The sequence below is a fragment of the Oncorhynchus keta genome, chromosome 34 (assembly GCF_023373465.1).
Source record: "Oncorhynchus keta strain PuntledgeMale-10-30-2019 chromosome 34, Oket_V2, whole genome shotgun sequence".
Lineage (NCBI taxonomy): Eukaryota > Metazoa > Chordata > Actinopteri > Salmoniformes > Salmonidae > Oncorhynchus > Oncorhynchus keta.
The window spans coordinates 1,509,101-1,536,222 of record NC_068454.1 but is presented as its reverse complement, the minus strand read 5'-3'; the positions used below and the strand labels follow the sequence as shown (position 1 = coordinate 1,536,222).

The window sequence follows — 27,122 nt, the reverse complement described above, 5'->3', positions numbered from 1 at the left end:
TATTAACACTCCAGTGATCCAACCATAACATATTAACACTCCAGTGATCCAACCATAACATATTAACACTCCAGAGATCCAACCATAACATAACATATTAACACTCCAGAGATCCAACCATAACATATTAACACTCCAGGGATCCAACCATAACATAACATAATGTGTGTGTGTGTACTGTGTGTACAGTGTGTGTAATGTGTGTGTGTACTGTGTGTACAGTGTGTGTAATGTGTGTGTGTACTGTGTGTAATGTGTGTGTGTACTGTGTGTACAGTGTGTGTAATGTGTGTGTGTACTGTGTGTACAGTGTGTGTAATGTGTGTGTGTACTGTGTGTACAGTGTGTGTAATGTGTGTGTGTGTACTGTGTGTAACGTGTGTGTGTACTGTATGTACAGTGTGTGTAATGTGTGTGTGTACTGTGTGTACAGTGTGTGTAATGTGTGTGTGTGTGTGTGTGTGTGTGTGTGTGTGTGTGTGTGTGTGTGTGTGTGTGTGTGTGTGTGTACTGTGTGTACAGTGTGTGTAATGTGTTTGTGTACTGTGTGTACAGTGTGTGTAATGTGTGTGTGTGTACTGTGTGTACAGTGTGTGTAATGTGTGTGTGTACTGTGTGTACAGTGTGTGTAATATGTGTGTGTACTGTGTGTAATGTGTGTGTAATGTGTGTGTCTGTAATATGTGTACAGTGTGTGTAATGTGTGTGTGTACTGTGTGTACAGTGTGTGTAATGTGTGTGTGTACTGTGTTTGCAGTGTGTTTAATGTGTGTGTGTACTGTGTGTACAGTGTGTGTAATGTGTGTGTGTACTGTGTGTACTGTGTGTACAGTGTGTGTAATGTGTGTGTGTACTGTGTGTACAGTGTGCGTAATGTGTGTGTGTACAGTGTGTACAGTGTGTGTAATGTGTGTGTGTAATGTATGTGTGTACAGTGTGTGTGTGTACAGTGTGTGTAATGTGTGTGTGTACTGTGTGTACAGTGTGTGTGATGTGTGTGTGTACTGTGTGTACAGTGTGTGTAATGTGTGTGTGTACTGTGTGTGTACTGTGTGTGTGTACAGTGTGTGTACAGTGTGTGTGTACAGTGTGTGTACAGTGTGTGTGTACAGTGTGCACAGTGTGTGTGTACCGTGTGTGTGTACAGTGTGTGTGTGTGTACAGTGTGTGTACGTACAGTGTGTGTACAGTGTGTGTACAGTGTGTGTGCAGCGTGTGTACAGTGTGTGTACAGTGTGTGTACAGTGTGTGTGTACAGTGTGTGTACTGTGTGTACAGTGTGTGTACAGTGTGTGTGTACAGTGTGTGTGTACTCTGTGTACAGTGTGTGTACAGGGTGTGTGTACAGTGTGTGTGTACAGTGTGTGTGTACAGTGTGTGTGTACAGTGTGTGTGTACAGTGTGTGTACAGTGTGTGTGTACAGTGTGTGTGTACAGTGTGTGTGTACAGTGTGTGTGTACAGTGTGTGTGTACAGTGTGTGTGTGTACTGTGTGTACAGTGTGTGTGTACAGGGTGTGTGTACAGTGTGTGTGTACAGTGTGTGTGTACTGTGTGTACAGTGTGCGTGTACAGGGTGTGTGTACAGTGTGTGTGTACAGTGTGTGTGTGTACAGTGTGTGTACAGTGTGTGTGTACAGTGTGTGTGTACAGTGTGTGTGTGTGTACAGTGTGTGTGTACAGTGTGTGTGTATAGTGTGTGTACAGTGTGTGTGTACAGTGTGTGTGTACAGTGTGTGTGTACAGTGTGTGTGTACAGTGTACAGTGTGTGTACAGTGTGTGTGTACAGTGTGTGTGTACAGTGTGTGTGTGTACAGTGTGTGTACAGTGTGTGTGTACAGTGTGTGTGTACAGTGTGTGTACAGTGTGTGTACAGTGTGTACAGTGTGTGTGTACAGTGTGTGTGTGTAGTGTGTGTGTACAGTGTGTGTGTACAGTGTGTGTACAGTGTGTGTGTACAGTGTGTGTGTGTACAGTGTGTGTGTACAGTGTGTGTGGTGTGTGTGTACAGTGTGTGTGTACAGTGTGTGTGTACAGTGTGTGTACAGTGTGTGTGTACAGTGTGTGTGTACAGTGTGTGTGTACAGTGTGTGTGTGTACAGTGTGTGTGTACAGTGTGTGTGTACAGTGTGTGTGTACAGTGTGTGTGTACAGTGTGTGTGTACAGTGTGTGTGTACAGTGTGTGTGTACAGTGTGTGTACAGTGTGTGTGTACAGTGTGTGTGTACAGTGTGTGTGTACAGTGTGTGTGTGTACAGTGTGTGTGTACAGTGTGTGTGTACAGTGTGTGTGTACAGTGTGTGTACAGTGTGTGTGTACAGTGTGTGTGTACAGTGTGTGTGTACAGTGTGTGTGTACAGTGTGTGTACAGTGTGTGTGTACAGTGTGTGTGTGTACAGTGTGTGTACAGTGTGTGTACAGTGTGTGTGTACAGTGTGTGTGTACAGTGTGTGTACAGTGTGTGTGTACAGTGTGTGTGTACAGTGTGTGTACAGTGTGTGTGTACAGTGTGTGTGTACAGTGTGTGTGTACAGTGTGTGTACAGTATGTGTGTACAGTGTGTGTGTACAGTGTGTGTGTACAGTGTGTGTACAGTGTGTGTGTACAGTGTGTGTGTACAGTGTGTGTACAGTGTGTGTGTACAGTGTGTGTGTACAGTGTGTGTGTACAGTGTGTGTGTACAGTGTGTGTGTACAGTGTGTGTGTGTACAGTGTGTGTGTGTACAGTGTGTGTGTACAGTGTGTGTGTACAGTGTGTGTGTACAGTGTGTGTGTACAGTGTGTGTGTACAGTGTGTGTGTACAGTGTGTGTGTACAGTGTGTGTGTACAGTGTGTGTGTACAGTGTGTGTGTGTACAGTGTGTGTGTGCAGTGTGTGTGTACAGTGTGTGTGTACAGTGTGTGTGTACAGTGTGTGTGTACAGTGTGTGTGTGTACAGTGTGTGTACTGTGCATTCAGAAAGTATTCAGACCCCCTTTTCCACATGTTGTTACGTTCCAGCCTTGTCCTAAAACACAAAACCCCATAATGACAAAGCATTCCACAGGCTGGGGTCTGAACCAAATGTATTCATACATTAAGAAAACTGAAATATCACATTTACATAAGTATCCAGACCCTTTGTTGAAGCACTGTCACGCCCTGGTCGAAGTATTTTGCGTTTTTCTTCATGTATTTGGTCAGGCCAGGGTGTGACATGGGTTTTTGTATATTTAGGCAGCCATATTCTTTGGTTGTATTGTGGGTGATTGTCCTGAGTGTCTTGACGTCCTTGTTCGATGTTAGTTGACACAAGTATAGGGTGTTTTTTCGTTGATTGTTTTTGTAGTGTTCGTGTTTAGTCGTGTTTACGTTTGTCTAAATAAACATGGATCGCAATCGACACGCTGCAGTTTGGTCCGACTCTCCTTCACCACATGAAAACCGTGACAAGCACCTTTGGCAGTGATTACAGCCTCCAGTCTTCTTGGGTATGACTCTACAAGCTTGGTACAGCTGTATTTGGGGAGTTTCTCCTGTTCTCTTCTCTGCAGATCCTCTCCAGCTCTGTCAGGTTGGACGGGGATGGTCGATGTGCAGCTACAGGGAGCGTGTTGATGAGGCTTGTGGAACGTTGGCCAAGGGGGAGCAATTATCACCACAGACAATTTATTCACTTCAACTGTCATTTTGGCGAACAAAATCGCTTGCAAAGAGAACAAGTCTGTCTGGCACCATGAACAAAGTGAGACGGGAGCTCCCTCCCTCTGAGCGACATAAGGCTCCTGCACAGCCGGTGAACAGCGACACAATAAAGAGGAAACCGGAGACTATTATGGTCTGTAACCAAAGAAAGGTACGTCAAAGTGTATCAGCCAAATGACAGTTACAACACGTGTCAACTGATAGGACAAAAGGGAAAGCAGCTAAAACCAACCAACGCCATCGTGTGAAGACTCACACGAGCACGAACTGACAATCTTTTTAATACTTTTTTTCACTGACGTCGTCAATTACAAATGTCCTTATTGTTTTTTTAGTGCTGAGCTTCACTATTCATTTAGACCATTTGATGATTACACTTTAAGCTACTGATGTTTTCATCATTTGATTATTTTGCCCATGTGGGGTGGTTGAGGTAATTTAAAATACATTTAAAGAAATCCCTTATGAATAAGCTGTTACCGTATTCCTACGCCTAGCCTTTCTGTTTCACAGTTGTAACAAAAGCAAATTGATTTTGTGTTTTTACAGTAACATAAAATACTATTGTGTTTTTACAGTAACATAAAATACTATTGTGTTTTTACAGTAACATAAAATACTATTGTGTTTTTACAGTAACGTAAAATACTATTGTGTTTTTACAGTAACGTAAAATACTATTGTGTTTTTACAGTAACGTAAAATACTATTGTGTTTTTACAGTAACGTAAAATACTATTGTGTTTTTACAGTAACGTAAAATACTATTGTGTTTTTACAGTAACGTAAAATACTATTGTGTTTTTACAGTAACGTAAAATACTATTGTGTTTTTACAGTAACATAAAATACTATTGTGTTATTTTTTTAATTTTTTTTTAAATAATACAAATAAAATATTATTCTAAATGTTCCCCAAGGCCTTCATTAAAACACAACTAAAGTATGTATTTTAACGTAATAGCGTATATGAAATATACACGTATTCAGTCAGAATGACCTGCTCGTTAACCTTGAAGGAAGGAAACCTCGAGGCCCGGACGCTCTTAAAGGTAAAGGACTAGAGGGAATTATTTAGGGTTGGTTGTTGGTCACACACAAAACAACACAAACAGGAGATGGTCCATTTGATTGGTTGGCTAAAATGGAACCCTAATTCCTGATAAAGTGCACTACTTTTTTTGACAAGAGATCCACAAGTGGTCCCTGGATAAAATAAGTACACTATATTGGTGTCATTTGGGACAGTATACTTGATGTCTTCAAGTACACCCCACCCTCTCTATTAATTACAATAGGGTTAATGGACGAAATCAATCCTCGTCTATCATCACACTGCTTAGCATATTCATTAAACTACACACGACACGCGCCGTAAAGCACGAGTGAAACCTGTAGAGTTTCTCGATGAATCTTGTGCCGGAAGCCAACATTTACCGCTGGTAAGCAATCAACAACATATTAACACATATTAACACAACAAATAACAAATAACAACAAATAACAAATAACAACAAATAACAAACTGGTTCTTGTTGTTTGGTTTTTTTGTGTCTATTTAAAGTGAAAAGCTCCTTTTTATGTTGAAAACATTATGAAGTAGAAACAGATGTCCCTGCCAACCATGAACAAGGATCATCATAAATTAAACGTGGAGCCATCTGTCCACTTTGTCAAATCAGACCGATAGAAAACACGTCTCTATTCGGGATATGAATAAAGACACAGGAAGTCATTCTCTAAGCGTTTCCCTGTTAGACCGCTGCGAAGGGGAAAGGGTTAAACATGTCTAGAGGCTGGGGCTCTGAACCATGTCTAGAGGCTGGGGCTCTGAACCATGTCTAGAGGCTGGGGCTCTGAACCATGTCTAGAGGCTGGGGCTCTGAACCATGTCTAGAGGCTGGGGCTCTGAACCATGTCTAGAGGCTGGGGCTCTGAACCATGTCTAGAGGCTGAGGGTCTGAACCATGTCTAGAGGCTGGGATTCTGAACCATGTCTAGAGGCTGGGGTCTGAACCAGGATGAGAGGCTGGGGGTCTGAACCATGTCTAGAGGCTGGGGCTCTGAACCATATCTAGAGGCTGGGGTCTGAACCATGTCTAGAGGCTGGAGCTCTGAACCATGTCTAGAGGCTGGGGGTCTGAACCATGTCTAGAGGCTGGGGTCTGAACCAGGATGAGAGGCTGGGGGTCTGAACCATGTCTAGAGGCTGGGGGCTCTGAACCATATCTAGAGGCTGAGGGTCTGAACCATGTCTAGAGGCTGGGGGTCTGAACCATATCTAGAGGCTGGGGCTCTGAACCATGTCTAGAGGCTGGGGCTCTGAACCATGTCTAGAGGCTGGGGCTCTGAACCATGTCTAGAGGCTGGGGCTCTGAACCATGTCTAGAGGCTGGGGCTCTGAACCATGTCTAGAGGCTGGGGGTCTGAACCATGTCTAGAGGCTGGGGTCTGAACCATATCTAGAGGCTGGGGCTCTGAACCATGTCTAGAGGCTGGGGCTCTGAACCATGTCTAGAGGCTGGGGCTCTGAACCATATCTAGAGGCTGGGGGTCTGAACCATGTCTAGAGGCTGAGGGTCTGAACCATGTCTAGAGGCTGGGGTCTGAACCATGTCTAGAGGCTGGGGGTCTGAACCATGTCTAGAGGCTGGGGCTCTGAACCATGTCTAGAGGCTGGGGCTCTGAACCATGTCTAGAGGCTGGGGCTCTGAACCATGTCTAGAGGCTGGGGCTCTGAACCATGTCTAGAGGCTGGGGCTCTGAACCATGTCTAGAGGCTGGGGTCTGAACCATATCTAGAGGCTGGGGTCTGAACCATATCTAGAGGCTGGGGTCTGAACCAGGATGAGAGGATGGGGCTCTGAACCATGTCTAGAGGCTGGGGCTCTGAACCATATCTAGAGGCTGGGGGTCTGAACCATGTCTAGAGGCTGGGGCTCTGAACCATATCTAGAGGCTGGGGTCTGAACCAGGATGAGAGGCTGGGGGTCTGAACCATGTCTAGAGGCTGGGGCTCTGAACCATGTCTAGAGGCTGGGGCTCTGAACCATATCTAGAGGCTGGGGTCTGAACCAGGATGAGAGGCTGGGGGTCTGAACCATGTCTAGAGGCTGGGGCTCTGAACCATATCTAGAGGCTGGGGTCTGAACCATGTCTAGAGGCTGGGGCTCTGAACCATGTCTAGAGGCTGGGGCTCTGAACCATGTCTAGAGGCTGGGGCTCTGAACCATGTCTAGAGGCTGGGGCTCTGAACCATGTCTAGAGGCTGGGGCTCTGAACCATGTCTAGAGGCTGGGGCTCTGAACCATGTCTAGAGGCTGGGGCTCTGAACCATGTCTAGAGGCTGGGGTCTGAACCATGTCTAGAGGCTGGGGTCTGAACCATGTCTAGAGGCTGAGGGTCTGAACCATGTCTAGAGGCTGGGGCTCTGAACCATGTCTAGAGGCTGGGGCTCTGAACCATATCTAGAGGCTGGGGTCTGAACCATGTCTAGAGGCTGGGGTCTGAACCATGTCTAGAGGCTGAGGGTCTGAACCATGTCTAGAGGCTGGGGTCTGAACCATGTCTAGAGGCTGGGGTCTGAACCATGTCTAGAGGCTGGGGTCTGAACCATGTCTAGAGGCTGAGGGTCTGAACCATGTCTAGAGGCTGGGGGTCTGAACCATGTCTAGAGGCTGGGGCTCTGAACCATGTCTAGAGGCTGGGGTCTGAACCATGTCTAGAGGCTGGGGCTCTGAACCATGTCTAGAGGCTGGGGGTCTGAACCATGTCTAGAGGCTGGGGGTCTGAACCATGTCTAGAGGCGGAGGGTCTGAACCATGTCTAGAGGCTGGGGGTCTGAACCATGTCTAGAGGCTGGGGGTGAGAACCATGTCTAGAGGCTGGGGGTGAGAACCATGTCTAGAGGCTGGGGTGAGAACCATGTCTAGAGGCTGGAGGGCTGAACCATGTCTAGAGGCTGGGGGTGAGAACCATGTCTAGAGGCTGGGGGTCTGAACCATGTCTAGATGCTGGGGTCTGAACCATGTCTAGAGGCTGGGGGTGAGAACCATGTCTAGAGGCTGGGGGTCTGAACCATGTCTAGATGTTGGGGTCTGAACCATGTCTAGAGGCTGGGGGTCTGAACCATGTCTAGAGGCTGGGGGTCTGAACCATGTCTAGAGGCTGCGGGTCTGAACCATATCTAGAGGCTGGGGGTCTGAACCATGTCTAGAGGCTGGGGGTCTGAACCATGTCTAGAGGCTGGGGCTCTGAACCATGTCTAGAGGCTGGGGGTCTGAACCATGTCTAGAGGCTGGGGGTCTGAACCATGTCTAGAGGCTGGGGCTCTGAACCATGTCTAGAGGCTGGGGGTGAGAACCATGTCTAGAGGCTGGGGGTGAGAACCATGTCTAGAGGCTGGGGTTCTGAACCAGGACGAGAGGATGGGGGTCTGAACCATGTCTCGAGGCTGGGGGTGAGAACCAGGACGAGAGGCTGGGGCTCTGAACCAGGACGAGAGGCTGGGGGGCTGAACCAGGACGAGAGGCTGGGGGTCTGAACCAGGACGAGAGGCTGGGGGTCTGAACCAGGACGAGAGGCTGGGGGTCTGAACCAGGACGAGAGGCTGGGGGTCTGAACCAGGACGAGAGGCTGGGGGTCTGAACCAGGACGAGAGGCTGGGGCTCTGAACCAGGACGAGAGGCTGGGGGTCTGAACCAGGACGAGAGGCTGGGGGTCTGAACCAGGACGAGAGCCTGGGGCTCTGAACCAGGACGAGAGGCTGGGGCTCTGAACCAGGACGAGAGCCTGGGACTCTGAACCTGTCATTCCCCTATTGCTTCATACTGATAATACCAATTGCTTGTTCACAAAGACCTGTCTAAAACAGACTGAAATTAAACACAGCATCCAAGATGGTAGTACCCTGTTCCCTATATATAGGGCCCTGGTCTAAAGTAGTGCACTATATAGGGAATAGAGTGCCATTTAGAAGAAGATTTATCCCGATGTTAACTCTGGTAAACCAGTCTCCAACAGTGACAAAAAAAGGCATGACTGATATTTTGTTCATGAGTTTCATGTCTTAGCTGAGGCTGTACACACACACACCATGAACATCTATACTGACATCAACACAGCCTGGTCCTCACGCAACCTCACCGTTCCCCACAGGAGTTGATTTACAGTGTTAGCTAAAGCACTTACAATAACACTATTGTGTTCCTCTATTAACCCCAGAGGGTTAAGAGAAATCAGTAAATACTCCCAGTCCAATTAGAGAGACGGAGACAGAGGAGACAGCGCCCCCTAGGGGACCGGAGTCCTAATGACCTGAGGTGCTGCCGGAACCACATCAGATAAATACATATCTACGTCAAACACCAACTGGAACACGATGGACAAATAAATACACAACCAACATCAATCACCTAGCAACGACCAATCAAAAAAAAAAAAAGACCTGCGTCAAACTGTCTACTACACATCTTAGCTAACAGGTCCGCTACGATACAGATGGAACCACAATGGATACATCAACACCTACCTTCTCAAACGTCCCCCAGACAGTTCACACGTTAGTTTCACCCCTGAATTAGCTCGCCTGATTCACCTAATCAAGGGCTTGATAATTAGTTGCTACGGAAAATATCAAATCTACAGAGCGGCCGGGGGTCCCCGAGGAGAGGTTAAAACGACTGCCTTAGTCTACACCTCGAGACTATAGATGAATAAATATCTAGGTCTTACCTACTAGACCACAACTATCAAACACATATCACCTAGAGACTATAGATGAATAAATATCTAGGTCTTACCTACTAGACCACAACTATCAAACACATATCACCTAGAGACTATAGATGAATAAATATCTAGGTCTCACCTACTAGACCACAACTATCAAACACATATCACCTCGAGACTATAGATGAATAAATATCTAGGTCTTACCTACTAGACCACAACTATCAAACACATATCACCTAGAGACTATAGATGAATAAATATCTAGGTCTTACCTACTAGACCACAACTATCAAACACATATCACCTAGAGACTATAGATGAATAAATATCTAGGTCTTACCTACTAGACCACAACTATCACCTCAAGACTATAGATGAATAAATATCTAGGTCTACGTCAAACACCCAGCGACCAAGTCTGTGTTCAAATTAAAATGGTCCTATGCTTAATCGATCAGCCTCTCATTCACAAACCCCCAATTAACATTGTTCCTCTAACGCTCTCTCTCCCTTCTCTCCCTCGCTCTCTCTCTCTTTCTCCCTCGCTCTCTCTCCCTTTCTCCCTCGCTCTCTCTCCCTTTCTCCCTCGCTCTCTCTCCCTCTATCAATTTCTCTATCCCCCCTCTCTCTCCCTTTCTCTCTCTCTCTCTCTCCCTTCTCTCCCTCGCTCTCTCTCTCTTTCTCCCTCGCTCTCTCTCCCTTTCTCCCTCGCTCTCTCTCCCTTTCTCCCTCGCTCTCTCTCCCTCTATCCATTTCTCTCTCTCCCTCTATCCCTCACTCACTCTCACCTCTATCCCTCAGGGATGGAGAGAGAAGAGGGATGGAGAGAGAAGAGGAAGAAAGAAGAGGAAGAGAGAAGAGGGATGGAGAGAGAAGAGGGATGGAGAGAGAAGAGGAAGAGAGAAGAGGAAGAAAGAAGAGGAAGAGAGAAGAGGGATGGAGAGAGAACACCTTTCTGTCATTCCTTCCCCTCCTCCTTTCTGTCATTCCTTCCCCTCCACGTCTCACTCCACCCTCTCCAACACCCTCCACTAGGCTAACCTCCCTCTCCCTTCTCCAACCTCCTCCATCCTTCTCCTCAACCTCCTGCTCCACCCCCCTTCTGGTTTCAGGAAGCCTTGACTCACTAGGTGACAGGAGCATCACACAGAACCCAGGCAAAATGTCCAACCAACACTCCCTTAGAGCTGTGTCAGTGTTCTGGAACTCTCCCTTAGAGCTGTGTCAGTGTTCTGGAACTCTCCCTTAGAGCTGTGTCAGTGTTCTGGAACTCTCCCTTAGAGCTGTGTCAGTGTTCTGGAACTCTCCCTTAACATTCCATCAACAGAGAGGAAGGGAGGGGACAGAACATCCATTTCCTGGCTTCTTCACTCCTCCTATTATATCAACTTCTGTCTCCTTTGTCCTCTTCCTGTTCCACTGCTTTCTGTGTGTTCATTCCACATTAACCTGAGTTGTTTTGTTGGTTATTTTCCCCAGTCTTCCCCACACTCCTGCTGCTTCCAGTCTACCAAAGAAGAAGAGACTTGGTGGAAATCTGTCCTTTGGACTGACGAGTCCAAATTTGAGATGTTTGGTTCCGGCGGCCGTGTCTTTGTGAGACGCAGAGTCGGTGATGATCTCTGCATGTGTTGTTCCCACCGTGAAGCATGGAGGAGGAGGTGTGACGGCGTGGGGGTGCTTTGCTGGTGACAGTGTCAGTGACCCCACCTTCCCTTTGTTTTTACACTGCTGCTACTCGTTGTTTATCATCTATGCACAGGCACTTTACCTCTACCTACATGTACAAATGACCTCGACTAACCTGTAACCCCGCACATTGACTCAGTAATGGTACACCCTGTATATAGCCTCCACATTGACTCTGTACCGTAATACCCTGTATATAGCCTCCACACTGACTCTGTACCGTAACACCCTGTATATAGCCTTCACATTGTCTCTGTACCGTAACACCCTGTATATAGCCTCCACACTGACTCTGTACCGTAACACCCTGTATATAGCCTCATTATAGTTATTTTATGGAGTTACTTTTGACTATTTTTTACAGATGAAAATATTATAGCTGATGAAATTGAGGTTTATTTCTGTCTGCAATAATGCCCTTTTGTGGGGAAACAACTGATTGGCTGGGCCTGGGCCTGGCTCCGTAGTGGGTGGGCCTATATCCTCCCAGGCCCACCCTTGTCTGAGCCCCTGCCCAGTCATCTGAAATCCATAGATAAAGGCCTAATGCATTTATTTAAACTGACTGATTTCGAACTGAAAATCATTGACATTGTTGCATGTTGCGTGTATGTTTTCTGTTCAGTATACAGTATATGTGTGTGTGTAAGACGGTGTGCCTGGAAGGTACCGTAATTTCTGGACTATTAACTATTATCACCTGAATATAAACCGCAAACCACTGAATTATAAAATAATAAGCCGCAGGTGCCTACCGGTACATAAAAACAGGACAAGAAAGTCATTGGACACTATCTAGTTAGGGTATGGTAGGGTAGTTACAGTAGGGCTGGGTTAGGGTATGGTAGGGTAGTTACAGTAGGGCTGGGTTAGGGTATGGTAGGGTAGTTACAGTAGGGCTGGGTTAGGGTATGGTATGGTATGGTAGTTACAGTAGGGCTGGGTTAGGGTATGGTAGGGTAGTTACAGTAGGGCTGGGTTAGGGTATGGTAGGGTAGTTACAGTAGGGCTGGGTTAGGGTATGGTATGGTATGGTAGTTACAGTAGGGCTGGGTTAGGGTATGGTATGGTATGGTATGGTAGTTACAGTAGGGCTGGGTTAGGGTATGGTATGGTAGTTACAGTAGGGCTGGGTTAGGGTATGGTAGGGTAGTTACAGTAGGGCTGGGTTAGGGTATGGTATGGTATGGTAGTTACAGTAGGGCTGGGTTAGGGTATGGTATGGTAGTTAGTTACAGTAGGGCTGGGTTAGGGTATGGTATGGTATGGTAGTTACAGTAGGGCTGGGTTAGGGTATGGTATGGGTAGTTACAGTAGGGCTGGGTTAGGGGGTATGGTACAGTAGGTTTGGGTTGGTATGGTAGTTACAGTAGGGCTGGGTAGGGCTGGGTTGGTATGGTATGGGGTAGTTGGTAGGGCTGGGTTAGGGTATGGTAGTTACAGTAGGTTTGGGTTAGGGTATGGTATGGTATGGTAGTTACAGTAGGGCTGGGTTAGGGTATGGTATGGTATGGTAGTTACAGTAGGGCTGGGTTAGGGTATGGTAGGGTAGTTACAGTAGGGCTGGGTTAGGGTATGGTATGGTATGGTAGTTACAGTAGGGCTGGGTTAGGGTATGGTATGGTAGTTACAGTAGGGCTGGGTTAGGGTATGGTATGGTATGGTAGTTACAGTAGGGCTGGGTTAGGGTATGGTATGGTAGTTACAGTAGGGCTGGGTTAGGGGGTATGGTATGGTATGGTATGGTAGTTACAGTAGGGCTGGGTTAGGGTATGGTATAGGTATGGTATGGTATGGGGTAGTTACAGTAGGGCTGGGTTAGGGGTATGGTATGGTAGTTACAGTAGGGCTGGGTTAGGGTATGGTATGGTATGGTAGTTACAGTAGGGCTGGGTTAGGGTATGGTATGGTAGTTACAGTAGGGTTGGGTTAGGGTATGGTATGGTATGGTAGTTACAGTAGGGCTGGGTTAGGGTATGGTATGGTAGTTACAGTAGGGCTGGGTTAGGGTATGGTATGGTAGTTACAGTAGGGCTGGGTTAGGGTATGGTATGGTATGGTAGTTACAGTAGGGCTGGGTTAGGGTATGGTATGGTAGTTACAGTAGGGCTGGGTTAGGGTATGGTATGGTATGGTAGTTACAGTAGGGCTGGGTTAGGGTATGGTATGGTATGGTAGTTACAGTAGGGTTGGGTTAGGGTATGGTATGGTATGGTAGTTACAGTAGGGCTGGGTTAGGGTATGGTAGGGTAGTTACAGTAGGGCTGGGTTAGGGTATGGTATGGTATGGTAGTTACAGTAGGGTTGGGTTAGGGTATGGTATGGTATGGTATGGTATGGTAGTTACAGTAGGGCTGGGTTAGGGTATGGTATGGTATGGTAGTTACAGTAGGGCTGGGTTAGGGTATGGTATGGTAGTTACAGTAGGGCTGGGTTAGGGTATGGTATGGTAGTTACAGTTGGGCTGGGTTAGGGTATGGTATGGTATGGTAGTTACAGTAGGGCTGGGTTAGGGTATGGTATGGTAGGGTAGTTACAGTAGGGCTGGGTTAGGGTATGGTATGGTAGTTACAGTAGGGCTGGGTTAGGGTATGGTATGGTATGGTAGTTACAGTAGGGCTGGGTTAGGGTATGGTATGGTAGTTACAGTAGGGCTGGGTTAGGGTATGGTATGGTATGGTAGTTACAGTAGGGCTGGGTTAGGGTATGGTAGGGTAGTTACAGTAGGGCTGGGTTAGGGTATGATATGGTATGGTAGTTACAGTAGGGCTGGGTTAGGGTATGGTATGGTAGTTACAGTAGGGCTGGGTTAGGGTATGGTATGGTAGTTACAGTAGGGCTGGGTTAGGGTATGGTATGGTAGTTACAGTAGGGCTGGGTTAGGGTATGGTATGGTATGGTAGTTACAGTAGGGCTGGGTTAGGGTATGGTATGGTATGGTAGTTACAGTAGGGCTGGGTTAGGGTTACAGTAGGGTGGGTTAGGGTATGGTATGGTAGTTACAGTAGGGCTGGGTTAGGGTATGGTATGGTAGTTACAGTAGGGCTGGGTTTATGGTATGGTAGTTACAGTATGGTATGGTATGGTAGTTACAGTAGGGCTGGGTTAGGTATGGTATGGTATGGTATGGTAGTTACAGTAGGGCTGGGTTAGGGTTATGGTATGGTATGGTAGTTACAGTAGGGCTGGGTTAGGGTATGGTATGGTAGTTACAGTAGGGCTGGGTTAGGGTATGGTATGGTAGTTACAGTAGGGCTGGGTTAGGGTATGGTATGGTAGTTACAGTAGGGTTGGGTTAGGGGTATGGTATGGTATGGTAGTTACAGTAGGGTTGGGTTAGGGTATGGTATGGTATGGTAGTTACAGTAGGGCTGGGTTAGGGTATGGTATGGTAGTTACAGTAGGGTTGGGTTAGGGTATGGTATGGTATGGTAGTTACAGTAGGGCTGGGTTAGGGTATAGGGGTACAGTAGGGCTGGGTTAGGGTATGGTTAGTTACAGTAGGGCTGGGTTAGGGTATGGTATGGTAGTTACAGTAGGGCTGGGTTAGGGTATGGTATGGTATGGTAGTTACAGTAGGGCTGGGTTAGGGTATGGTATGGTAGTTACAGTAGGGCTGGGTTAGGGTATGGTAGGGTAGGTATGGTATGGTAGTTACAGTAGGGCTGGGTTAGGGTATGGTATGGTAGTTACAGTAGGGATGGGTTAGGGTATGGTATGGTAGTTACAGTAGGGCTGGGTTAGGGTATGGTATGGTAGTTACAGTAGGGCTGGGTTAGGGTATGGTATGGTAGGGTAGTTACAGTAGGGCTGGGTTAGGGTATGGTATGGTATGGTATGGTAGTTACAGTAGGGCTGGGTTAGGGTATGGTATGGTAGTTACAGTAGGGCTGGGTTAGGGTATGGTAGTTACAGTAGGGTTGGGTTAGGGTATGGTATGGTAGTTACAGTAGGGCTGGGTTAGGGTATGGTATGGGTAGTTACAGTAGGGATGGGTTAGGGTATGGTAGGGTAGTTACAGTAGGGCTGGGTTAGGGTATGGTATGGTAGGTAGTTACAGTAGGGCTGGGTTAGGGTATGGTATGGTAGTTACAGTAGGGATGGGTTAGGGTATGGTAGGGTAGTTACAGTAGGGATGGGTTAGGGTATGGTAGGGTAGTTACAGTAGGGATGGGTTAGGGTATGGTATGGTAGTTACAGTAGGGCTGGGTTAGGGTATGGTATGGTAGTTACAGGGCTGGGTTAGGGGGTATGGTATGGTAGTTACAGTAGGGATGGGTTATGGTATGGTATGGTAGTTACAGTAGGGCTGGGTTAGGGTATGGTATGGTAGTTACAGTAGGGCTGGGTTAGGGTATGGTATGGTATGGTAGGGTAGTTACAGTAGGGCTGGGTTAGGGTATGGTATGGTAGTTACAGTAGGGCTGGGTTAGGGCTGGGTATGGTATGGTATGGTAGTTACAGTAGGGCTGGGTTAGGGTATGGTATGGTAGTTACAGTAGGGCTGGGTTAGGGTATGGTATGGTAGTTACAGTAGGGTTGGGTTAGGGTATGGTATGGTATGGTAGGGTAGTTACAGTAGGGATGGGTTAGGGTATGGTAGGGTAGTTACAGTAGGGCTGGGTTAGGGTATGGTAGGGTAGTTACAGTAGGGATGGGTTAGGGTATGGTAGGGTAGTTACAGTAGGGCTGGGTTAGGGTATGGTATGGTAGGGTAGTTACAGTAGGGCTGGGTTAGGGTATGGTATGGTAGTTACAGTAGGGCTGGGTTAGGGTATATGGTAGTATGGTGGGTTATGGTATGGTATGGTAGTTACAGTAGGGCTGGGTTAGGGTATGGTATGGTATGGTAGTTACAGTAGGGCTGGGTTAGGGTATGGTATGGTATGGTAGTTACAGTAGGGCTGGGTTAGGGTATGGTATGGTAGTTACAGTAGGGCTGGGTTAGGGTATGGTAGGGTAGTTACAGTAGGGCTGGGTTAGGGTATGGTAGGGTAGTTACAGTAGGGCTGGGTTAGGGTATGGTAGGGTAGTTACAGTAGGGCTGGGTTAGGGTATGGTATGGTAGTTACAGTAGGGCTGGGTTAGGGTATGGTATGGTATGGTAGTTACAGTAGGGCTGGGTTAGGGTATGGTATGGTATGGTAGTTACAGTAGGGCTGGGTTAGGGTATGGTATGGTAGTTACAGTAGGGCTGGGTTAGGGTATGGTATGGTAGTTACAGTAGGGCTGGGTTAGGGTATGGTATGGTATGGTAGTTACAGTAGGGCTGGGTTAGGGTATGGTATGGTAGTTACAGTAGGGCTGGGTTAGGGTATGGTATGGTAGTTACAGTAGGGCTGGGTTAGGGTATGGTAGGGTAGTTACAGTAGGGCTGGGTTAGGGTATGGTATGGTATGGTAGTTACAGTAGGGCTGGGTTAGGGTATGGTATGGTAGTTACAGTAGGGCTGGGTTATGGTATGGTATGGTAGTTACAGTAGGGCTGGGTATTATGGTATGGTATGGTAGTTGGTATGGTATGGTAGTAGTTACAGTAGGGCAGTGGGTTAGGGGTATGGTATGGTATGGTAGTTACAGTAGGGCTGGGTTAGGGTATGGTATGGTAGTTACAGTAGGGCTGGGTTAGGGTATGGTATGGTAGTTACAGTAGGGCTGGGTTAGGGTATGGTATGGTAGTTACAGTAGGGCTGGGTTAGGGTATGGTATGGTATGGTAGTTACAGTAGGGCTGGGTTAGGGTATGGTATGGTAGTTACAGTAGGGCTGGGTTAGGGTATGGTAGGGTAGTTACAGTAGGGCTGGGTTAGGGTATGGTATGGTAGTTACAGTAGGGCTGGGTTTATGGTATGGTATATGGGTAGTTACAGTAGGGCTGGGTTAGGGTATGGTATGGTAGTTACAGTAGGGCTGGGTTAGGGTATGGTATGGTAGTTACAGTAGGGCTGGGTTAGGGGTATGGTATGGTATGGTAGGGTAGTTACAGTAGGGGGCTGGTATGGGTTACAGTAGGGCTGGGTATGGTATGGTAGTTACAGTAGGGCTGGGTTAGGGTATGGTATGGTAGTTACAGTAGGGCTGGGTTAGGGTATGGTATGGTAGGGCTGGGTTAGGGTATGGTAGTTACAGTAGGGCTGGGTTAGGGTATGGTATGGTATGGTAGTTACAGTAGAGGGCTGGGTTAGGGTATGGTATGGTAGTTACAGTAGGGCTGGGTTTATGGTATGGTATGGTAGTTACAGTAGGGCTGGGTTAGGGTATGGTATGGTAGTTGGTAGGGTAGTTACAGTAGGTAGTTACAGTGGGTTAGGGTATGGTAGGGTAGTTACAGTAGGGCTGGGTTAGGGTATGGTATGGTAGTTACAGTAGGGCTGGGTTAGGGTATGGTATGGTAGTTACAGTAGGGATGGGTTAGGGTATGGTATGGTAGTTACAGTAGGGCTGGGTATGGTATGGTAGTTACAGTAGGGCTGGGTTAGGGGGTATGGTATGGTAGTTACAGTAGGGCTGGGTTAGGGGGTATGGTATGGTAGTTACAGTAGGGCTGGGTTAGGGTATGGTATGGTAGTTACAGTAGGGCTGGGTTAGGGGGTATGGTATGGTAGTTACAGTAGGGCTGGGTTAGGGGGTATGGTATGGTAGTTACAGTAGGGCTGGGTTAGGGTATGGTATGGTTACAGTAGGGTTGGGTTAGGTATGGTAGTTACAGTAGGGTGGGTTAGGGTATGGTAGTTACAGTAGGGCTGGGTTAGGGTATGGGGTATGGTGGGTTAGGGTAGTTACACAGTAGGGTATGGGTTAGGGTATGGTATGGTATGGTATGGTAGTTACAGTAGGGCTGGGTTAGGGTATGGTATGGTATGGTAGTTACAGTAGGGCTGGGTTAGGGTATGGTATGGTAGGGTAGTTACAGTAGGGCTGGGTTAGGGTATGGTAGGGATGGTAGTTACAGTAGGGCTGGGTTAGGGTATGGTATGGTATGGTAGGGTAGTTACAGTAGGGCTGGGTTAGGGTATGGTATGGTATGGTAGGGTAGTTACAGTAGGGCTGGGTTAGGGTATGGTATGGTAGTTACAGTAGGGCTGGGTTAGGGTATGGTATGGTAGTTACAGTAGGGGTGGGTTAGGGTATGGTAGGGTAGTTACAGTAGGGCTGGGTTAGGGTGGTTATGGTATGGTAGTTACAGTAGGGCTGGGTTAGGGTATGGTAGGGTAGTTACAGTAGGGCTGGGTTAGGGGGTATGGTATGGTAGTTACAGTAGGGCTGGGTTAGTTACAGTAGGGCTGGGTTAGGGTATGGTATGGTAGTTACAGTAGGGCTGGGTTAGGGTATGGTATGGTATGGTAGTTACAGTAGGGTAGTTACAGTAGGGTTGGGTTAGGGTATGGTATGGTAGTTACAGTAGGGCTGGGTTAGGGTATGGTATGGTAGTTACAGTAGGGCTGGGTTAGGGTATGGTATGGTAGGGTAGTTACAGTAGGGCTGGGTTAGGGTATGGTATGGTAGTTACAGTAGGGCTGGGTTAGGGTATGGTATGGTATGGTAGTTACAGTAGGGCTGGGTTAGGGTATGGTAGGGCTGGTAGTTACAGTAGGGCTGGGTTAGGGTATGGTAGGGTAGTTACAGTAGGGCAGTTAGGGCTGGTAGTTAGGGTATGGTATGGTATGGTATGGTAGTTACAGTAGGGCTGGGTTAGGGTATGGTATGGTATGGTAGGTAGTTACAGTAGGGCTGGGTTAGTAGGGCTGGGTAGGGTATGGTATGGTAGTTACAGTAGGGCTGGGTTAGGGTATGGTATGGTATGGTAGTTACAGTAGGGCTGGGTTAGGGTATGGTATGGTAGTTACAGTAGGGCTGGGTTAGGGTATGGTATGGTATGGTAGTTACAGTAGGGCTGGGTTAGGGTATGGTATGGTAGTTACAGTAGGGCTGGGTTGGGGGTATGGTATGGTAGTTACAGTAGGGCTGGGTTAGGGTATGGTATGGTATGGTATGGTAGTTACAGTAGGGCTGGGTTACAGTAGGGCTGGGTTAGGGTATGGTATGGTATGGTAGTTACAGTAGGGCTGGGTTAGGGTATGGTATGGTATGGTAGTTACAGTAGGGCTGGGTTAGGGTATGGTATGGTATGGTAGTTACAGTAGGTATGGGTTAGTGGTATGGTAGGGTAGTTACAGTAGGGCTGGGTTAGGGTATGGTATGGTAGTTACAGTAGGGCTGGGTTAGGGTATGGTATGGTAGTTATGGGGTATGGTATGGTATGGTAGTTACAGTAGGGCTGGGTTTGGGTATGGTATGGTAGTTACAGTAGGGCTGGGTTAGGGTATGGTATGGTAGTTACAGTAGGGCTGGGTTAGGGTATGGTATGGTAGTTACAGTAGGGCTGGGTATGGTATGGTATGGTAGTTACAGTAGGGCTGGGTTAGGTATGGTATGGTATGGTAGTTACAGTAGTTACAGTAGGGCTGGGTTAGGGTATGGTATGGTATGGTAGTTACAGTAGGGCTGGGTTAGGGTATGGTAGGGTAGTTACAGTAGGGCTGGGTTAGGGTATGGTATGGTATGGTAGTTACAGTAGGGCTGGGTTAGGGTATGGTAGGGTAGTTACAGTAGGGCTGGGTTAGGGTATGGTATGGTATGGTATGGTAGTTACAGTAGGGCTGGGTTAGGGTATGGTATGGTATGGTAGTTACAGTAGGGCTGGGTTAGGGTATGGTATGGTAGTTACAGTAGGGCTGGGTTAGGGTATGGTATGGTATGGTAGTTACAGTAGGGCTGGGTTAGGGTATGGTATGGTAGTTACAGTAGGGCTGGGTTAGGGTATGGTAGGGTAGTTACAGTAGGGCTGGGTTAGGGTATGGTATGGTAGTTACAGTAGGGCTGGGTGTAGGTACTGTAACAGACTAGATCTTACCGTGGGGGGTTCAGGGCCAGGCCTGTCGTTGGGCTCCTGAGGCTGCGGGGGCTGTGACGTCTCCACTGGGGGGCTGAGGGCTGATTCACTGCTACTCCTTACAAGCAGGGGAGTGTCTGGTAGAGAACGTGGACAGGTCAGTGGGGAAAAGGATGACATCACAACATTGATCTCAGTTCATGATCTATTATATAAAACAATACAAGCCAGCTTCCTGCCTCTCTAACCACTGGACTACCTGCCTCCTCTAACCACTAGACTACCTGCCTCTCTAACCACTAGACTACCTGCCTCCTCTAACCACTAGACTACCTGCCTCTCTAACCACTGGGTTACCTGCCTCTCTAACCACTGGGTTACCTGCCTCCTCTAACCACTAGACTACCTGCCTCCTCTAACCACTAGACTACCTGCCTCCTCTAACCACTAGGTTTCCTGCCTCCTCTAACCACTAGACTACCTGCCTCCTCTAACCACTAGACTACCTGGCTCCTCTAACCACTAGACTACCTGCCTCCTCTAACCACTAGACTACCTGCCTCCTCTAACTACTAGACTACCTGCCTCCTCTAACCACTAGACTACCTGCCTCCTCTAACCACTAGGTTTCCTGCCTCCTCTAACCACTAGACTACCTGCCTCCTCTAACCACTAGGTTTCCTGCCTCCTCTAACCACTAGACTACCTGCCTCCTCTAACCACTAGGCTACCTGCCTCCTCTAACCACTAGACTACCTGCCTCCTCTAACCACTAGACTACCTGCCTCCTCTAACCACTAGACTACCTGCCTCCTCTAACCACTAGGTTACCTGCCTCTCTAACCACTAGGTTACCTGCCTCCTCTAACCACTAGGTTACCTGCCTCCTCTAACCACTAGGCTACCTGCCTCCTCTAACCACTAGGCTACCTGCCTCCTCTAACCACTAGACTACCTGCCTCCTCTAACCACTAGGTTTCCTGCCTCCTCTAACCACTAGGTTACCTGCCTCCTCTAACCACTAGACTACCTGCCTCCTCTAACCACTAGGCTACCTGCCTCCTCTAACCACTAGGCTACCTGCCTCCTCTAACCACTAGGCTACCTGCCTCCTCTAACCACTAGACTACCTGCCTCCTCTAACCACTAGCTTTCCTGCCTCCTCTAACCACTAGGTTACCTGCCTCCTCTAACCACTAGACTACCTGCCTCCTCTAACCACTAGGCTACCTGCCTCCTCTAACCACTAGGCTACCTGCCTCCTCTAACCACTAGACTACCTGCCTCCTCTAACCACTAGCTTTCCTGCCTCCTCTAACCACTAGGTTACCTGCCTCCTCTAACCACTAGACTACCTGCCTCCTCTAACCACTAGGCTACCTGCCTCCTCTAACCACTAGGCTACCTGCCTCCTCTAACCACCAGGCCACCTGCCTCCTCAAACCACTAGACTACCTGCCTCCTCTAACCACTAGGCTACCTGCCTCTCTAACCACTAGGCTACCTGCCTCTCTAATCACTGGGTTACCTGCCTCCTCTAACCACTAGGTTACCTGCCTCCTCTAACCACTAGACTACCTGCCTCCTCTAATCACTAGACTACCTGCCTCCTCTAATCACTAGACTACCTGCCTCTCTAACCACTAGACTACCTGCCTCCTCTAACCACTAGACTACCTGCCTCCTCTAATCACTAGACTACCTGCCTCTCTAACCACTAGACTACCTGCCTCCTCTAACCACTAGGCTACCTGCCTCTCTAATCACTAGACTACCTGCCTCCTCTAACCACTAGACTACCTGCCTCCTCTAACCACTAGGCTACCTGCCTCCTCTAACCACTAGGCTACCTCCCTCCTCTAACCACTAGACTACCTGCCTCCTCTAACCACTAGGCTACCTGCCTCCTCTAACCACTAGGCTACCTCCCTCCTCTAACCACTAGACTACCTGCCTTCTCTAACCACTAGGTTTCCTGCCTTCTCTAACCACTAGGCTACCTGCCTCTCTAATCACTAGACTACCTGCCTCCTCTAACCACTAGACTACCTGCCTCCTCTAACCACTAGGCTACCTGCCTCCTCTAACCACTAGACTACCTGCCTCCTCTAACCACTAGACTACCTGCCTTCTCTAACCACTAGGTTTCCTGCCTCCTCTAACCACTAGACTACCTGCCTCCTCTAACCACTAGACTACCTGCCTCTCTAATCACTAGGCTACCTGCCTCCTCTAACCACTAGACTACCTGCCTCCTCTAACCACTAGACTACCTGCCTCCTCTAACCACTAGACTACCTGCCTCTCTAATCACTAGACTACCTGCCTCTCTAATCACTAGACTACCTGCCTCCTCTAACCACTAGACTACCTGCCTCCTCTAACCACTAGACTACCTGCCTCCTCTAACCACTAGACTACCTGCCTCCTCTAACCACTAGACTACCTGCCTCCTCTCACCACTAGACTACCTGCCTCCTCTAACCACTAGACTACCTGCCTCCTCTAACCACTAGACTACCTGCCTCCTCTAACCACTAGACTACCTGCCTCTCTAATCACTAGACTACCTGCCTCTCTAATCACTAGACTACCTGCCTCCTCTAACCAAACATGCAACAAAAACATTATGGGGAATGTTTTATTTAATCCATTTTAGAATAAGGCTGTAAAGTAAAACAAATCTGGAAAAAGTCAAGGGGTCTGTGATACCCAGCTCCATCATCACTGTCTAGTACCCATATCAGGAGCTTGACATTAACAACCAGCTCCATCATCACTGTCTAGTACCCATATCAGGAGCTTGACATTAAAACTAAAGTTCTGCTCCAATTGACTCCACAACAAGCTAGAAGTAGCCTTGCGCTAGCCTAATAAATTGTAATAAAGCGTCATTTTACATTGAGCAGGTGTGTTCTGCTGTTCATAATAACACTGCAGCAGCCTCAAACAAGGCTTGAAAAGGGCCCCACGGGGAATGTGTCAACGGTGGAGAGTCTCAAACCATATGGTACTTATCACCTCTGCTGCTGAGAGAGAGAGAGAGAGAGAGAGAGAGAGAGAGGGGAGAGAGAGAGAGAGAGAGAGAATGAGATAGAGAGAGAATGAGGGAGACAGGGAGGAGAGAGAGAGAGAGAGAGGGAGAGAGAGAGAGAGAGAGAGAGAGAGAGAGAGAGAGAGAGAGAGAGAGAGAGAGAGAGAGAGACAGAGAGAGAGACAGAGAGAGAGTGAGACAGAGAGAGAGTGAGACAGAGAGAGAGAGCGAGGGAGAGAGAGAGAGCGAGAGAGAGACTCTCTAGCCTGTGTTGGGAGGGGAGATTGACAAGACAAAGTCTGTTCCCTTATCAGACTAATCAGAGACAGAGCTCCACGTGTAAAAACAGCTGGAGTTAGCCAAGGACACTGTCTGAAACAGACCCCTCCCTCCTCAGACCCCCCCGTCGTCGTCATCAACCACCCTATCACACCCTGGCTAAATACACACTCCTCACACAACCACCCTGTCACACCCTGGCTAAATACACACTCCTCACACAACCACCCTGTCACACCCTAGCTAAATACACACTTCTCACACAACCACCCTGTCACACCCTGGCTAAATACACACTCCTCACACAACCACCCTGTCACACCCTAGCTAAATACACACTCCCCACACAACCACCCTGTCACACCCTGGCTAAATACACACTCCCCACACAACCACCCTGTCACACCCTAGCTAAATACACACTCCTCACACAACCACCCTGTCACACCCTAGCTAAATACACACTCCTCACACAACCACCCTGTCACACCCTGGCTAAATACACACTCCTCACACAACCACCCTGTCACACCCTAGCTAAATACACACTCCTCACACAACCACCCTGTCACACCCTGGCTAAATACACACTCCTCACACAACCACCCTGTCACACCCTGGCTAAACACACACTCCTCACACAACCACCCTGTCACACCCTGGCTAAATTTACACTCCTCACACAACCACCCTGTCACACCCTGGCTAAATACACACTCCTCACACAACCACCCTGTCACACCCTAGCTAAATACACACTCCTCACACAACCAGCCTGTCACTCCCTAGCTAAATACACACTCCTCACACAACCACCCTGTCACACCCTAGCTAAATACACACTCCTCACACAACCACCCTGTCACACCCTAGCTAAATACACACTCCTCACACAACCACCCTGTCACACCCTAGCTAAATACACACTCCTCACACAACCACCCTGTCACACCCTGGCTAAACACACACTCCTCACACAACCACCCTGTCACACCCTAGCTAAATACACACTCCTCACACAACCACCCTGTCACACCCTGGCTAAATACACTCTCCTCACACAACCACCCTGTCACACCCTGGCTAAATACACTCTCCTCACACAACCACCCTGTCACACCCTGGCTAAATACACACTCCTCACACAACCACCCTGTCACACCCTGGCTAAATACACACTCCTCACACAACCACCCTGTCACACCCTGGCTAAATACACACTCCTCACACAACCACCCTGTCACACCCTGGCTAAACACACACTCCTCACACAACCACCCTGTCACACCCTGGCTAAATACACACTCCTCACACAACCACCCTGTCACACCCTGGCTAAATACACACTCCTCACACAACCACCCTGTCACACCCTGGCTAAATACACACTCCTCACACAACCACCCTGTCACACCCTGGCTAAATACACACTCCTCACACAACCACCCTGTCACACCCTGGCTAAATACACACTCCTCACACAACCACCCTGTCACACCCTGGCTAAATACACACTCCTCACACAACCACCCTGTCACACCCTGGCTAAATACACACTCCTCACACAACCACCCTGTCACACCCTGGCTAAATACACACTCCTCACACAACCACCCTGTCACACCCTGGCTAAATACACACTCCTCACACAACCACCCTGTCACACCCTGGCTAAATACACACTCCTCACACAACCACCCTGTCACACCCTAGCTAAATACACACTCCTCACACAACCACCCTGTCACACCCTGGCTAAATACACACTCCTCACACAACCACCCTGTCACACCTTGGCTAAATACACACTCCTCACACAACCACCCTGTCACACCCTAGCTAAATACACACTCCTCACACAACCACCCTGTCACACCCTGGCTAAATACACACTCCTCACACAACCACCCTGTCACACCCTGGCTAAACACACACTCCTCACACAACCACCCTGTCACACCCTGGCTAAATTTACACTCCTCACACAACCACCCTGTCACACCCTGGCTAAATACACACTCCTCACACAACCACCCTGTCACACCCTAGCTAAATACACACTCCTCACACAACCAGCCTGTCACTCCCTAGCTAAATACACTCTCCTCACACAACCACCCTGTCACACCCTGGCTAAATACACACTCCTCACACAACCAGCCTGTCACTCCCTAGCTAAATACACACTCCTCACACAACCACCCTGTCACACCCTAGCTAAATACACACTCCTCACACAACCACCCTGTCACACCCTGGCTAAACACACACTCCTCACACAACCACCCTGTCACACCCTAGCTAAATACACTCTCCTCACACAACCACCCTGTCACACCCTGGCTAAATACACTCTCCTCACACAACCACCCTGTCACACCCTGGCTAAATACACTCTCCTCACACAACCACCCTGTCACACCCTGGCTAAATACACACTCCTCACACAACCACCCTGTCACACCCTGGCTAAATACACACTCCTCACACAACCACCCTGTCACACCCTGGCTAAATACACACTCCTCACACAACCACCCTGTCACACCCTGGCTAAACACACACTCCTCACACAACCACCCTGTCACACCCTGGCTAAATACACACTCCTCACACAACCACCCTGTCACACCCTGGCTAAATACACACTCCTCACACAACCACCCTGTCACACCCTGGCTAAATACACACTCCTCACACAACCACCCTGTCACACCCTGGCTAAATACACACTCCTCACACAACCACCCTGTCACACCCTGGCTAAATACACACTCCTCACACAACCACCCTGTCACACCCTGGCTAAATACACACTCCTCACACAACCACCCTGTCACACCCTGGCTAAATACACACTCCTCACACAACCACCCTGTCACACCCTGGCTAAATACACACTCCTCACACAACCACCCTGTCACACCCTGGCTAAATACACACTCCTCACACAACCACCCTGTCACACCCTGGCTAAATACACACTCCTCACACAACCACCCTGTCACACCCTAGCTAAATACACACTCCTCACACAACCACCCTGTCACACCCTGGCTAAATACACACTCCTCACACAACCACCCTGTCACACCTTGGCTAAATACACACTCCTCACACAACCACCCTGTCACACCCTAGCTAAATACACACTCCTCACACAACCACCCTGTCACACCCTGGCTAAATACACACTCCTCACACAACCACCCTGTCACACCCTGGCTAAACACACACTCCTCACACAACCACCCTGTCACACCCTGGCTAAATACACTCTCCTCACACAACCACCATGTCACACCCTGGCTAAATACACACTCCTCACACAACCACCCTGTCACACCCTAGCTAAATACACACTCTTCACACAACCACCCTGTCACACCCTGGCTAAACACACACTCCTCACACAACCACCCTGTCACACCCTGGCTAAACACACACTCCTCACACAACCACCCTGTCACACTAAATACCACCCTGTCACACCCTGGCTAAATACACACTCCTCACACAACCACCCTGTCACACCCTGGCTAAATACACACTCCTCACACAACCACCCTGTCACACCCTAGCTAAATACACACTCCTCACACAACCACCCTGTCACACCCTGGCTAAATACACACTCCTCACACAACCACCCTGTCACACCCTGGCTAAATACACACTCCTCACACAACCACCCTGTCACACCCTGGGTAAATACACACTCCTCACACAACCACCCTGTCACACCCTGGCTAAATACACACTCCTCACACAACCACCCTGTCACACCCTGGGTAAATACACACTCCTCACA

The 27,122-nt window shown here is 48.4% G+C and overlaps 1 protein-coding gene across 5 annotated transcripts in view; it reads right to left on the bottom strand.

Moving 5' to 3' along the window:
* LOC118381802 (partitioning defective 3 homolog B-like) overlaps positions 1-27,122 on the bottom strand; it is a 414,310-nt gene that overhangs the window by 219,916 nt on the left and 167,272 nt on the right. For all 5 annotated transcript variants that reach the window (XM_052492713.1, XM_052492715.1, XM_052492714.1 and 2 more), the window contains one exon: positions 20,020-20,135. In XM_052492713.1, coding sequence (XP_052348673.1) covers positions 20,020-20,135 — 116 coding nt within the window. The remainder of the gene's footprint in view (positions 1-20,019; positions 20,136-27,122) is intronic.